The following is a 16592-nucleotide window of genomic DNA, read 5'->3' as shown; positions in this document are numbered from 1 at the left end:
GAGATGTACGTGTACAATGCTGTTAGGGACAGAATTCCAGGATATTAACCCATAATGATCTGTTTCCATTTTAGGACGATGTGTAATTTGGAGGGGAATGTGCATGCATGTTTTTCCCACATTTCTGCTTCCCCATCCTTCTAGGTGGAAGAGCTCGCAGATTTGGAGAGTAAGGTCAAATGAGGCTTGGCAAGCTGCCACAGTGCACTTGTAGATGGTACACCTACCACTAAAATGCACTAGTGGAGAAGGGAGTGACTGCCAAATGTTTATAATAGGCTCCCTCAGTAAAAGTACCGATCAAAAAAATATATCTTCAGAAATGGATTTGTATCCTTGCTTTCACTAAGCAGGTCGCAACGTACATTTTACAAGTTTGTACATAGCTAAAAAGAGACACAAAGTTGAAATTTTTTTGGCTTATGCTCATCAGGACTGGAATGCAAGAAACCAAACTAAGAAAGGGAACATCAATTTACACGCCATGATAAATGGTTGCAGATTTCTCTGGGCATGTTGGCATTAAGATACAGTGGGGTTGTTAACTGTCAATCTGAGACCAGGAAATAGACTCTCCTGGGTCAGGATATTGTCATATGGAATGTATGATGGGATTGGCAGTCTATATCATTCTTTCACATCGAAAAGCAATGCAATATATTGACAAACTCCTTTTGCCTGTACACAACAGTGTTGTGAATATGTGCAGCATCTCATACAGATTTCTGCAACCTTTTTGCATGGGAGGGCGACCCACATCACAATTATTTTCTCACCTGGGGGCTACTGAGCAAATTTCATAACGGTATGGTTTGCTGTAATTGTAAACATGAATGAGAAAACAACTTCCACAGCAATAAATTAATAATTTAAATAAATGAATATCCAATAGGAATGACAATTGAAAAGTGTCAAGCAGCAGAACTAATTAATAAAACAGAGTATTTTGCCTTTTCCATAAAGAAGCAGAAACACAAAGAGACAGACCAAGCACCAGTCCTGATCGCCAGGGAAAGACATCGGATTGGGGATGAACCAAGGTGTTGGGTTTAAGTATTGGATACCTTGTTCTCATCTCTGAAGACAAGTACACGTTCAGCGTCTTTCTCTCCCCCTCACACATGTATGCTCGGTCTCCACCATTTCGTCCCACACACACACACTTCCCCTCTCACTCCCACACACTCGGCCACTCCACTCTCTTCCACAGATATTACAACTGACCTGCTCACTCTCTCCACTTGACTCACTTACTCGCCCACAAACACAAACATTCTCTCTCTCCTACACACACACACACACTTTCTCTCTCACAGACACACATACTCTGTCACTCACTCTCTCCCACACATACAGTTTCTGTCTTACATTGACGCGCGCGCGTGCGCGCGCACACACACACACACACACACTCTTTGTCACATAACAATCCTTTCACTCACTCTCTCGCACACACACTTTCTTTCCCACACAGACACACATACACTTTCTCTCACACACACACAACACACACACTCTTACGCCCTTTCACTCACTCTCTCCCACACATTCACTCTCTCACACACACCCACTCTTGCACTTCCTCTCTCCCATACACATGCACTGTCTCTCTCTCTCTCTCTCTCTCTCACAAACACACACACACACACACACACACACACACACACACACGTTCTCTCTCACACACATTCTTTCACGTCCTCTCTCCCACACACACACTCTGTCACGCACACACTTTCACTCACTCTGTCCCATGCACACATACCCACTTTCACTTACTCCTAATCACACACTAACTTACATTCCCCGCTTTGGTCGCTACTTCCCATCCACACACACACATACATATACACTCATGTCCTCCCCATCTCACTTCCTCCTTTTCCTCCTTTGTCACACACATCGATACTCCACTTTTTTCCTTGACAGGTGTGCTCAAACTGGATGCAAATGAAGCACACTCTGAGCCTAATTGGTACTCTTAAATATGTTTCTGGTGAACTAGCAAGTGATAACTTTGCAAGCCATTCGCAATGGGCTTACATGGGACCTGATTTTCACAAAGAAACTGCCCGAAATGCTTCTCGTGACGAGACATTCCAATCAGAAATAATTGATAACACTCTCTTCCTTAACTGCCAGGTGTTTGTGAAGGTCCTTTCAGCACGGTTTTTGACTGGGTCTATCAGCGTGAGAACTCCGATGGCACTGTAACTTACCACTTCAATACGTACTTCTTCAGGAAGAGCTGGTACTGGATGTACGAGAACCGAAGCAATAGAACACGGTACGGAGATCCTATTCCTATCTCTGCAGGCTGGCGCAATCTCCCTGATTCCAATATCAATGGCTATGTTCATGTCTGGGCCTGGAGCAGTAATGTGGAGGAGAAGAGGGATGCCCAGTACTTCTTCAAAGGTAAATACACCTATGTGACCGTCTGTTGGAAGTTTTCATTCAAGGAAATGATGACAATATCGGCTGTCATCATTGTTGGTAAATACGATGCCTGATGTGAAATTAAATCATTCTGGATAGAGCGATCCCATGCTTCAGTCATCCAGCTGTGCTGATTGGCTGCAGCGCCACTACTATATCAGCATAAAATAATTTGACTTGACCTCTTAAGCATCAAAGAATTTGCATTTATATGGCACCTTTCATGATGTCTCGACGTATCTAAGTGCTTCACAACCAATGAAGCACTATTTAGGCAATCAAGATTGCAATATAGGAAGACAGCAGATATTTGGGGATGCAGTAATGCCACCAGAGCAAACCATTCAGTATGCCTAGCCAAATGCTCTGGGAACAAGTTCCAAGCCTCGCCAGCTTGGAAGAACAATCATTTGTTGAGTAGAAATTAATTACCTTGGACTGTCTTCCTGGTAGTCTGAAACCTGAGGCTGTCTACTCAACTGGAGATCTTCATGAGATCATCTCTGCTAGAGTGAGCACATTCCATTTTGCAGCATCTTGAATCTTTAGACGTTGGTTGATCCTTCATAGCAGTGTCTTCCATAGAACTGTATCTATCACATCTTCAATCTGCATTAGTGAGTTTTTGTACTCAGTGTATCAGTAGATCTGCACTGATGTAGGTAGAACTTATTATTATATATTGTTATTTCCTCCATTGTGTAACTGAAAGATTCATTGCTCGATGTGATATCCTTTATGATGAGGACTCCTCTTTGAAAGGGAGCAACGTGAGATATTCAACTTGTACCTTCCGAAACAGCTCAGTACCTAATGTGCAACTTGGATTTTTCATAACGAATTGCTCAGCACTGTGTTACTATTTGACTCCATTCAGTTTTAGATGCATCAATTCTCTTGAGTGGGGTGCACTGTTCAGTTGCTGCATATTAGTTTGTCTTGCTTCTCAAAGTTCATTGCATTTTGGACTTCAAATTCTCTTCATTTTGACAGGAGTGGAAACACTTTAGCAAAACAGCACAGTCACAAATTTCAATCACAATGACACAGTATGAATTTTTTTTATTCCGATGTCATCAACATCAAGGCAATCTGTTTTTAGTTTAGCTTTTGGCATTGCTTTCAGAGCTCTGTAAAAGTTTCTAGCTATAACAGCTATCAGTTGTTTCTTGGCTGCAATTTTTTGACCTGTTGTTGCTTAGCCCCTTCCAGCTTTTGAATGAGTTTGAAATGAAGAGTAAGAATTCCTGGTCACGAAGTACACGCAGCGTTTTTATTTTGACATTTGGCTTCCCTTTCTTGGAGGATTGCTTTAAACATAAATTTAACATTAAGTGCAATGCCACCGGACCCTGTAAATGAGCCTCTGTCAGCTGTAAAGGCTCATATTTGATAAAATTGTGACACTTGCTGACATTTCCAACTTCAAATTGATGACGTGTATTGACATAAATGCTTGCTTGCCAAAATGTTTCGAATGCAGCACATGTTTCCCCAAGGAATACTTTGGGACTTTTTGCTACTGGAGACTGTCAGACCTCATTTACCATTTTGTATGGGTAGTTCTTTAGTCTTTTGCTTTGCTGTGTCTACTTCCTGTTTCAGCATATTTTCACAAGACTGTACACAGTACTACATATGGTCTCACCAGTGTCCTGTATAACCTGAAGCATCACCTTCCTACCTTTGTATCTAATTCCCTTCATGATAAATGATAACATTCTTAACATTAACTTTTCTAATTACTTGCTGTATATGCATACTAACCATATTGCAATTCATCCATGAGGACATCCATGTCCCTTTGCATCTTTGCATTCTGCAATCTCTCACCATTTAGGTAATATTCTTTCTTTATGTTCTGCCTGCCAAAATGGACAGTTGCACATTTTCATATCTTACTTTATTTGCCACATCTTTGTCCAATTGCTTCGCCTCCCAATTTTTTTTATAAAACCTGCTAATACCCACTTCACAACTTACTTGCCTGCCTATTCTTGTATCATCAGCAAGTTTAGTAACCATGTCTTCCATTCCTTTATCCAAATCATTCATATAAAATGCGAACAGTTAATATTCTATGTGGCACACTATCCATTACATTTGCCAACCTGGAAAAGACCAATTTATGCAAAATCTTTCTCTCCTGTTTGCCAGTCTTCTATCCATTCCAATATGTACTCCCGACACAATGAGCTTTAAATTTCACAATAACCATTGATGTGCCAACTTATCAAATGCTTCCTGGAAATCTAAGCACATTACATGTACCTGTTCCCCTTTAGCTGAAGTACATATTATCTCAAAGAGCTCCCAAAGATTGGTCAAACATGATTTCCTTTTCAAAAAGCCACATTGACTCTTATTGATTACCTTGAACATCCCTAAGTGTCCTGTTATAATTTCTCTACCAATAGCTTCTAACATTTTCTGTATAACAGATGTGTTAAGTTAACTAACCTGTATTTTCTTGCTTTCTCCCTCCCTGGTTATTTGAATAACAGAGTTACCTTTGTTGTTTTCTATCTCATGGAATTGCCCCTAAATTAAGGACACTTGTCATCCCACAGCTCTAGCCATATACTCAGCACTACTCCTCTGGTGATTATGATTTTCCACACTTCCTCCCTGTCTTGCATTTATTGATTTATTCCTGCTTCTTAGATGTTACTTGTACCCTCTACAGTGAAGACTGACACAAGATACCTGTTCAATTCACCTGCCAGTTGTTTACTTCCCCTTATTAACTGTCCAGACTCACTTTCTGTAGAAACAACACTCATTTTGCTTTTTTTTCTCTTCTAAATTATCTACAGAAACTTTTTACAGTCTGTTTTTATAGTTCTAGCTAGCTTTGTCATGTATTCTAATTGTTACCTACTTTTTCGTTGTGTTTTTTATTCCTTGCTGTTTTTTATAACCTTTCCAATCATCTGATTGGTCACCCATCTTTGCATAACTGTATCCCTTTCTCTTTTAATTTGATACTATCTTAAAATTTCCAGTTAACCGCAGGTAAGGTCATCGCTTAGATATTTTTCTTAACTGTTGGAACATATGTTTTCTCAGGATTCTAAAATAGTGCCTTAAATATCTGCCCCTGCAATTCTTTAGAACTGTTATTTAACCTAATTTGCCAACTCACTTTAGTCAGTGATAAAATGTGAGGCTGGATGAACACAGCAGGCCAAGCAGCATCTCAGGAGCACAAAAGCTGACGTTTCGGGCCTAGACCCTTCATCAGAGAGGGGGATGGGGGGAGGGAACTGGAATAAATAGGGAGAGAGGGGGAGGCGGACCGAAGATGGAGAGTAAAGAAGATAGGTGGAGAGGGTGTAGGTGGGGAGGTAGGGAGGGGATAGGTCAGTCCAGGGAAGACGGACAGGTCAAGGAGGTGGGATGAGGTTAGTAGGTAGCTAGACTCCCCCTCCCATTCTCTTGATGACATGTCCATCATGGGCCTCCTGCAGTGCCACAATGATGCCACCCGAAGGTTGCAGGAACAACAACTCATATTCCGCTTGGGAACCCTGCAGCCATATGGCATCAATGTGGACTTCACCAGTTTCAAAATCTCCCCTTCCCCCACTGCATCCCTAAACCAGCCCAGTTCATCCCCTACCCCCACTGCACCACACAACCAGCCCAGTTCTTCCCCCCCACCCACTGCATCCCAAAACCAGTCCAACCTGTCTCTGCCTCCCTAACCGGTTCTTCCTCTCACCCATCCCTTCCTCCCACCCCAAGCCGCACCCCCATCTACCTACTAACCTCAGCCCACCTCCTTGACCTGTCCGTCTTCCCTGGACTGACCTATCCCCTCCCTACCTCCCCACCTACACCCTCTCCACCTATCTTCTTTACTCTCCATCTTCGGTCCGCCTCCCCCTCTCTCCCTATTTATTCCAGTTCCCTCCCCCCATCCCCCTCTCTGATGAAGGGTCTAGGCCCGAAACGTCAGCTTTTGTGCTCCTGAGATGCTGCTTGGCCTGCTGTGTTCATCCAGCCTCACATTTTATTATCTTGGAATCTCCAGCATCTGCAGTTCCCATTATCTCTCACTTTAGTCAGTTCTGCTTTCATACGCACAAAATGTCCCTTATTTAAAAATAAAAAAATTACTCTCAGGAGCCCCCCTGCACTGTTTACTGAGCATAAAATTCAATCATTTAGTAGCCACTGATATGACCATGAATTAATCCTTTGACATGACACAATGCCAGGTCTGGTATAGACTGCTCTCTGATGAATTTGAGAACATGCTGTTCTAAGAATCTACACTGAACACATTCTATGAGTTCTTCATCTAGGCTACCTTTGTCCACCTGACCTTCCCAGTTAACAGAGATATCAAGGTGTGGAGCTGGATGAACACAGCAGGCCAAGCAGCATGAGAGGAGCAGGAAGGCTGACTTTTTGGGCCTAGACCCTTCTCCAGAAAATTTTCTGAAGAAGGGTCTAGGCCTGAAACATCAACCTTCCTGCTCCTCTCATGCTGCTTGGCCTGCTCTGTTCAGCCCACTCCACACCTTGTTATCTCAGCTTCTCCAGATGCTGAAGCTCCTACTTCCCCTTCCCAGTTAACATGTTGATTAAAATTGTTCATTACTTTTGCTGTGTCTTTCTGACAAGTTCTTGTTATTTCTTCCTGTGTGCCCCACCTACCCATGATTACTCTTATACCACTTCTATAACTATTCCAATTTCTGTTTGAACTGTTTTCATATTTTGGTTTCCTGTACTTAAGTCATCCCTCTTTATTGTGTGAACACCATCATTAACTAATAGAGCCAGTCATCCACCTTTCCCTAGTTTCCTGTCCTTCCTAAGTGTCCCTTCAAGATTCAGGCTCCAAATCACACTATTCTGCAGCAATGTCTCTGTAATAGCTGTGAGATTGTATTTATCCATTTCTATTTGCACTCTCAGATCAGCTGTTTTTTTCTCGAATGCTACGAATGTTTAGCTTTATCTTTTAACTCTCTTTGTAAATTCTAGTCTTACCTATTGATTGAACCTTCAGTTCTCTAAGCATTCGTGTCATGATCTGTTTATCATCATCATCTCATTACACTTTTCCTTTCGGTTCTGACTGTTCTTTGACTGATGACATCTTCCGAAATATGATCCCTTGCCCCTACCTTTTGATTTAAAATACTAATTTTAAATTAAATTTATGCATCAACCAACTTTGATATCTTGGGGGGAGGAGTTCTTTACCATCTAAGCAATGGTTTGTCTCTTTCTGTATCTCCCCCCCTCCACCCCCAATTTCCTTGCGTCTGTGAGCCGACAGGTTAAAATTAGACCCAGTTTCCCCTTTCAGGTGAATGTAAAAAAGATTCGAAACACAATTTGAAAGAAATCCTGTCCAATTTTACACTTGAACCAGCATCACTAAAAGATTATGCGTGGTGTGGGTTCTTGTGTCAAAAACCACAGTCAGTATGATATGATCTGACAGCTGCCCTTTATGTTAACTTATGCAACATATTTCACAAAGCTCAGTTTCTTGTTGTGGCAAATTTCTTGAAGTTTGTTAACTACACAAGCCAGATGGAGACATACCAGGAAATTCCTGGAGGTCTGGCAGTCCAACCGGAACTCCATCAACAAATATGTTGAACTGGACCTGATATACAAACCACCGATAAACAGAACCGCAAGCCAACCACCCCCAGGAAACTGAGGCATATAAATAACAAATGGGAGAGAACACCAACGCTTCACTGGAGGCACATTGAAAATGTTACCTAGCAGGGCGATGAAACACCTGCAGTCAAACAAACTGACTCGGTGAGCAAGTGTACAACCTCGTTTATTAACTACACTAACTATTTACATTGATATAACGGTTCGTAGTCTGCATACAGTGCTTACTGATATAACAGGACAGTATACACATATTACAGCGACTGACTGAACACATTACACTGAATGGATTACACACAGAGTGGCTGAAGATGAAGAGGGTACCTTATTGCCCAGATTGTGATGCCGTGTGAGATTCTTAAAGATACACTGCTTGTCTGGCCAGGAACCTATGCAATGAAGCAACAATCTGGCTATTGTCAGTTAGTGTGACTTTCAAATGTGCAAATTAACTGAAGTATTTCTTATACTACAAGAGTAATTATTTTACCAACCGGACAGATATAAATGCAAACCTTTATTTTGGACATCCTTGTCTTGCCCAATAATTTTTTAAGCATAAAAAAACACAGTGAGACCTAAAAAGCTAGGGAATGGACAACAGAAGAGGGTGTGATCACTTTTCTGGTAGACATATTATCCTTGTACTATAAATAACGATTATGTTACTGTTGATAATGAGATTTGCACACAAAACTTGTTATTTGTCCATGAAAGACTGTTTAAAAGACAGCTACAGAAATCAACTTGATGGATTTTTGGCCTTTATTACAAGTAGGTTAGAATAGAGAAAGGAGGAAGTGGGGTTGTATCAGAAACTTTCTCAGACACTGTCTGGACTGAGCGGCTGAGTAAATCACGTTTATACTTCTGGAGTTTAGAAGACTGAGAAGTAACCTCATCAACAGACGAAATTCAGATGTTGACTGATAGTGTAGACACTGATAAATGTATCCACTAGCCAATGAATCTAAAACACAAGGGCAAAGTCTTAGGAAGAAGGATTATTTAATACTGAGTTGAGGAGAAATTACTTGACTCAAAGGGTGGTGAATCTTTTGGATGCCTCCCCTCAGAGGGTTGTGGATGCGCCATCATAGATCACATTTAAGGCTGTGATGGAGAGATTACTGGTCTCTCAAAAGATCAATGGATAGGGAAAGGGGTAGACGAGAAACACCAGGGAAGCTATGATTTAGTTCAACGGCAGAGCAGGTTCAAGAAGCTAAATGGTCCATTGTTCCGATTAGCTGCATTGTAGGGGAGGCAATGACCTAGTGGTATTATCACTGTTGATTAATCCAGAGACCAAAACAGTATCTGGGGACCAGGGTTTGAATCCTGCCATGGCAGATGGTAGAATGCGAATTCAATAAAATAGGTAGGATAAGAATCACACTATGACCATGAATGTTTTGTCTGTTGTCAGAAAAACCCATATGGTTCACTTTTAGGAAAGGAAAGTGCCATCTTTATCTGGTCTAACCCACATGTGACTCCAGCCCGACAGCAATGTGGTTGGCTCTTAACTGCCCTCTGAGCAATTAGGGATGGGCACTAAATGCTGCCTAGCTAGCGATGTCCTCATCCCATTAATGAATAAACAAAATCTTGAACACGCAACTGTTTCCATTAAATTATAGAACTTATATTTATATAGAACCTTTAATGTAAGAAAACATTGTAAGGTATCTAACAAGAGCTTTATCAAACAGAGTGGTCTGTTCCTAGTCATATTTCTTGTGTTCTTGTGTATTGGAACTGATTCTGTGCAGTGAACCTCAGGAATGAATTATTGTCCTTGAAGGCCATGCAGGTTAGTTTGATATTGGGACCTAGAGGCTAAGTCATGAATGCGGTCCACATTAGCTGCTGAGTGTAAAGAACATTCATGCCACACAAACGCCAGGCAATGATCATCTCCAATAAGAGGCAATTTAACCACTACCCCATTCGTTCAATGGCAAATTACCATCACCAAATCCTCCACTATCAACATCCTGGGAATTACCATTAACTAGAAACTCAACTGGACTCGCCATATAACTATAGTGGTGACATGAGCATGTCAGAGGCTAGGAATCCTACAGCAGTGCTTTGTCTCCCCAGACCTTGTCCACTATCTACAATTTAGAATTGTGTAGGAATACTCCACATATGCCTGGATGAGTGCAGCTTCAAAAATACTCAAGAAATTTGATACCATCCAGGACAAAGTTGCCCGCTTTTTGGTACCACATCGACAAACATCCGCTCCTTCCACCACAGATGCCCAGGAGCAGAGGTGTGTACTATCTGCAAGACACACTGCAGAAATTCACCATAGATCCTTAGACAGAGGCTTCCAAATCCCTGACTATCCAGAAGGATAAGGGCAGCAGATATATGAGAGCATCACCAACCGCAAGCCCCCCTCCAAGCCACTCATCTTCCTGACTTGGAAATATAATTGCTGTTCCTTCGCTGTTGCTGGGTCAAAGTCGATGGATCAAAATCCATCATTGTGGCTGTACCTGCAGCACATAGACTGCAGCGGTTCAAGAATGCAGCTCACCACCGTCTCCACAAGGGCAGGTGGGAATAGGTAATAGATTCAGGCCAGCCTGTGACACCAGAGTCCCTTTACAGAAACATAAATTATAGAAGATTAAGTGCATAAAATGTCAAAAGAAATTTATGCAAGGGATTGATTTCAGCTGAAGGGGCAAACAAAATCAAGAACAAAATCTTCAATTTGGAGCTGGACTCTTTAAGAGTCACATCAGGAAGCATTTTTCACAGAAAGCACAAGAAATCTCAATTCCTTTTCCTTTGAGAATGATGTAGGTACCGGGAGTCAGTTGGGGCTTTCAAATGGAAATTGTTAAATTTTTGATCAGTAAGAATATCAAGGGATATGGAGTTAGAGTGAGTAAATGGTTTTGAGATGGATTAGCCACGAATTGATTAATTGACGGAATAGGCTCAAGGGGCTAAATGGCCTCTTCCCGTGCCTAATGCTTCTCTGTTAATGAGTCATTTGTCTTCCCATTTAAAATGGGTGAAGTTTCTGTGTGATGTACACATGGCCTCTTCATCTACCTTGGCAGCATCATCAGTGTCATTAAGTAAAGCAGCAAGAAGTAACATAACTACTATCTATTTCTGATTTGCAGGGACACAGTACTGGCATTATGATCCCATTAATGATATGGCTTTTACTGAGGATGCACATGGCACCAGATATCCCAAGCCCATCAGTGAAGGGTTCCCTGGTGCCCCCAGTCCAATAGATACTGCATATTTTGACAGAAGGGACCGAAATATTTATTTCTTCAGGGGCAATGAGGTAAGCTGAGCCTGAGTACACGGTGTTCACAACAGCCAAGATTCTTATATGTCCTCCAACCTTCAGAAGCTGAATGTAAAAAGATGTAAGTCCTGGAAGATAGCGCAAATGAGCCATTTTCCACAGGAGTTTTTGCTGCGTCTGTGCTGGATTTTAATTGAGGGAGCTCTGTCAGCTTCTCTTGCTCTGGATTCTCAGATGTTGCTCCCTCTCTCTTTTCCTGGACTCCACTTTTCCGGATTCTAAACTATCATTCACAAGACCTGTCCCATGTTCTGTTCGATACCTCTTCCCTCAGTCTGTCCCTCTCCCTTTGCAGTCGCTGCTCAGATGTGAAATTCTGCAATGGGAGCTTCTAGATTGAGGACAGAACATGGCTCGATTTAATACCTCAGTCAAACAAAAGCTCCTCTGACTCTCTCAAGCACACTGGCTTATCAGCTTAGATGATGAGGTCAGCAAACATGGATCAGTCTACTTCCTTACTTTGCAATCCAAACTCATCGCCTTGCTCCACTCCCGTCTCAGTTCACTGGAACGTCAATCCTGTCCTGTACAATGCGTAGAATGCCATTTTCAGGTCCCTTCCATGTGCCACCCCACATTCCTCCCAATCTCCGCTATGATCCTTCATAGCTCCCTGTGCCCCTTCATTCAGTTCATTCCCCAAGCCATTTCCATGCCCCTCATGTATCCTTCTTGCCCACCATCATAGTGTCCACTCTACTGAGCCCATTGGCAGGTCTGGAAATGAAATCCTTGTGAAACTGACAAAATCAGCAAACATGTGTGCATTGAAAACTTCTTTTTGAAAAGATACACATCTTACAACTTCAGAAAAGTGACATTCAACTACAGTAATGCATGATATTATTAACACAAGCATTAATTCTCTTAATGCCTCTTAATCTTGTCCAAATGAATGCACAGGCATTGATTTTTTAAAAAATACACATCAAAGAAAGATGAACTTATTACAAGGTTGTAAACTCATCAATCAAATAATGCCAGCAGCCTCCTTCAAGCTGTGTCAGCATTCCGAGCCCATTCTTAAAGCTCAGCCAAGCATTCATAATGAGGTGATCTGACATTCCCTCTAGGTTAAGAAGCAGAATAGACAATATGAGGGGGCATAGGGGAATATGACAGAACACTGGCAAAACCTTTTAAATTTACTTGACAAAAGGTTCCTGGCAAAGGTTCCGCAAGGCTTCCCCACTGATTACAAAGACTCACCTGGTGGGGTCTCACAGACTGTCAAATCCCTCTTGCCACAACAAGGGTAGCCTATGAGGATGAAATTCACATTTCACTCAGACTTTTATATCGATGATGACATTGCAGGATGTGTGAACCAGGTTGCAACCTTTCACAACTACAGAAAGATAGAGGGATCAGGAATGCAGGGGTAAAATTTGACCATTCATTTTATGCATTCTCCACTCAATTTCAGGCAGATGCAGGAGGGAAAGCGCCATCCAATAGTGTTTAAGATCTTACAACTTGCTGAGCCAGAAAGGAGAACTGAACTGGAGTTACCACCAACGAAGACATCTAACACAAATCAAGGAAGATGGAAATAGGAGGGAGGGACAGGTGTTGGGCAGGAGGTTTCTGAAAGCGTCAACCTCACATCAGTTGGATGTGAACCTGAACTCAATGTAATCGGTTTGTTTCTGCTCTGTCCTATACGTTTCTCCTTCGGTTGTCTTTCTGCAGGTGACTGCCTTCGCTATTGATCTTAATCAGAAGGTCAACGGGTTTCCGAAAAAGATTGTGGATTTTTTCCCACCCGTTGTGGCCGGCGACCATCCAGTGAGGAACCTGGACGCAGCGTTCTACTCCTACACACACCGCGCTCTCTTCTTCCTGAAGGATCAGTATTTCTGGAAGGTGGTGAGCGAACAGGAACGTCAGGTCAACCCTGCGCTGCCAGTCAGGGGCCTGCACAGCCGCGGAAGAGTGTCCGAGCAATGGTTTGACATCTGCGACATCCATTCATCGATGCTCGGTGTGTTGCCCAGTTAAGGGTCACGCAACAGCCCCACACTTTTGAGACGCCGTACCGCCATTTTGCTATGCACTTACAATGAGTGTGGGTGAGGAGCTAGCCGCATCTTTTCTACGTGTGTTTTGTAAATACGGTGTGTGTTTTTTTTGCTACAGCTTCAGTTGAATGGGCAGTGATAGAGGTGAAATGGTGTTTTGCAGTTTCCAACTTGGCCCAGTTCTTCTGTCCCTGCAAGCGCAGAAACAGAAGGTAGAACTTGGAAAGAGCCCTCTGTAACAACAATCATCCACAGGTTCTGGTGGCAGGGAGCACTGATGAAGTCAGAAGAGTAACACATAATTATTGATCAAGCCTTTTCTATATTTAATAGGTGACAGTGAGAACTGGAGGCAGTACCCAGCTCAAAAGGACAGGGTTAAGCAGATATCTAAAAAGAGACCTTCGTTTGTGCATTTATATAACTAGAATGTATGTGGAGGGTCAGTGTTTAAAGACTTTTTTGCTATTCACAGTCGAGTATCACTGACAAGGCCAGTCATTGTTGCATACCCCTGTTGAGTAGGCTATGGTCAGCTGCCTGCTTGCTGTGTTGCAGCCCATGTGGTTCCACATCCCCCCCACCATTGCTGTTGATCTGACTAAGTAAATGCCCTTGTTTGATGTCTCAGTATCAAGTTTTGTCCAGTGGTGTTCCTAGGTGGTTACTGAGGACATTTTACGATGTTAAAGGCACTATATAAACACAGGTTTATATTTTCCCCCACTTTCCCCCCACAGTGATCGAGAACGCCCTCGACCGCGTCTCCCGTATTTCCCGCAACACGTCCCTCACACCCCGCCCCCGCCACAACCGCCCAAAGAGGATCCCCCTCGTTCTCACACACCACCTCACCAACCTCCGGATACAACGCATCATCCTCCTACACTTCCGCCATCTACAATCCGACCCCACCACCCAAGACATTTTTCCGTCCCCACCCCTGTCGGCTTTCTGGAGAGACCACTCTCTCCGTGACTCCCTTGTTCGCTCCACACTGCCCTCCAACCCCACCACACCCGGCACCTTCCCCTGCAACCGCAGGAAATGCTACACTTGCCCCCACACCTCCCCCCTCACCCCTATCCCAGGCCCCAAGATGAGATTCCACATTAAGCAGAGGTTCACCTGCACATCTGCCAATGTGGTATACTGCATCCACTGTACCCGGTGTGGCCTCCTCTACATTGGGGAAACCAAGCGGAGGCTTGGAGACCGCTTTGCAGAACACCTCCGCTCAGTTCGCAACAAACTACTGCACCTCCCAGTCGCAAACCATTTCCACTCCCCCTCCCATTCTTTAGATGGCATGTCCATCATCGGCCTCCTGCAGTGCCACAATGATGCCACCTGAAGGTTGCAGGAACAGCAACTCATATTCCGCCTGGGAACCCTGCAGCCTAATGGTATCAATGTGGACTTCACCAGTTTCAAAATCTCCCCTTCCCCAACTGCATCCCTAAACCAGCCCAGTTCGTCCCCTCCCCCCACTGCACCACACAACCAGCCCAGCTCTTCCCCTCCACCCACTGCATCCCAAAACCAGTCCAACCTGTCTCCGCCTCCCTAACCTGTTCTTCCTCTCACCCATCCCTTCCTCCCACCCCAAGCCGCACCCCCAACTACCTACTAACCTCATCCCACCTCCTTGACCTGCCCGTCTTCCCTGGACTGACCTATCCCCTCCCTACCTCCCCACCTATACTCTCTCCACCTATCTTCTTTTCTCCATCTTCGGTCCGCCTCCCCCTCTCTCCCTATTTATTCCAGAACCCTCACCACATCCCCCTCTCTGATGAAGGGTCTAGGCCCGAAACATCAGCTTTTGTGCTCCTGAGATGCTGCTCGGCCTGCTGTGTTCATCCAGCCTCACATTTTGTTGTCTTGGATTCTCCAGCATCTGCAGTTCCCATTATCTCTGATATAAACACAGGTTGTTGTGTATTTCAACAATCCTACCTGTGCGCTCAGAAATGTGCAATTCACGAGCCTCTGTGTGAAGAATTTCTCGTCACCTCAGTCCTAAACAATTAGCCCCTTCTCCTGAAACACGTTTTACTCCATGTGAAAATACTCAGGCCACTTTGAATATTTTCCTTGTTTCCCTTTTCGCCTGTTCATAAGGATAAGGCTGTGGTTTTGGTGGATGTGACTTGGGCCCCCATGTGACTCCAACCATGCAATATAACAAAAGCAACAAGAGTAGACCAGTCTCTCTCTTGTAAAACAATGGCTACTCAGTTGTACGCAGGAGTTTATGGGCATGGATTCACATCTTGCTGAAGGCGAATTATTATTATAGAATCCCTACAGTGTGGAATGACTCTGTTCAGCCCATCGAGTCTGCACCAACCCACCAAAGAACACCCAGACCCAACCCACTCACCGTATCCCCATAGCCATGCTATTGCAAACAAAATGCCCAACGCCTCCTCTCCAAGACTCAAATTTACTGCATATTCCCCAGACTGGTATTTGGCCCATTCTAACACCCTGTGAATGCCTGGCTGCTGCACTGCTGCCCAGCTTCCAAGTTCCACCCTGTCAGTGAACTTTTGCAATGGGACCATGAACAGTGCCCCTCCAAATCCGCATCTTGCATTACTCCAAATAACAACACTCCTGTTCCTGCATCACTACAGTATGGGTTTGCCAATTCTGACTGGAGAAATTTAGAGGTGTTATTTCATGACCTCCGATGTCCAGTTGCTCCATCCAGTCAAATAACTTTCTTTTCTCATTTCCAAAATTTGGATAAACAAACACCAGAGAAAAAAGCGAAATAAAAGCTGCTCATCATTGCTCTCACTCTCCCTTTCATTTTTTTCCTGGTTCCTCGCAGCAGAAGATCAGTCTAACATCTGGAGATCCAGGTCAATCAATAAAGGTTGGCAATGGGCAGGGAGGCTGGAGGGAATCTGGAACTCACTGCCCACCAGGGTGGTAGGGTCACCAACCCTCATAACATTGAAGAAGTATTTAGATGTGCACTTGTCGTACCAAGGCTATGGGCCAAGTGCTGGAAAATAGAATTTGAATAATGAGGTGGTTTTTCTGGCACAGACTCGATGGGCAGAAAGATCTTTTCCTCTGCTGCAGAGCCAGATTCTTTGAGTGTAGAGGCA

General features: G+C 43.6%; 1 protein-coding gene across 1 annotated transcript in view; it reads left to right on the top strand.

The window, feature by feature from the left end:
* The window catches only part of LOC125458403 (matrix metalloproteinase-21-like), a 37502-nt gene extending 22965 nt beyond the window's left edge, over positions 1-14537 (top strand). The window contains exons 5-7 of the mRNA XM_048543656.2: positions 2143-2418; positions 11247-11419; positions 13139-14537. Of these exons, the coding sequence (XP_048399613.2) occupies positions 2143-2418; positions 11247-11419; positions 13139-13447 (758 nt within the window). The 3' untranslated portion in view covers positions 13448-14537. The remainder of the gene's footprint in view (positions 1-2142; positions 2419-11246; positions 11420-13138) is intronic.
* Positions 14538-16592: the final 2055 nt, after the last annotated feature.

Source organism: Stegostoma tigrinum, chromosome 13 (genome assembly GCF_030684315.1).
Source record: "Stegostoma tigrinum isolate sSteTig4 chromosome 13, sSteTig4.hap1, whole genome shotgun sequence".
NCBI lineage: Eukaryota > Metazoa > Chordata > Chondrichthyes > Orectolobiformes > Stegostomatidae > Stegostoma > Stegostoma tigrinum.
The sequence above is the reverse complement of the archived record's forward strand: the minus strand, read 5'-3'. Positions and strand labels throughout refer to the sequence as shown.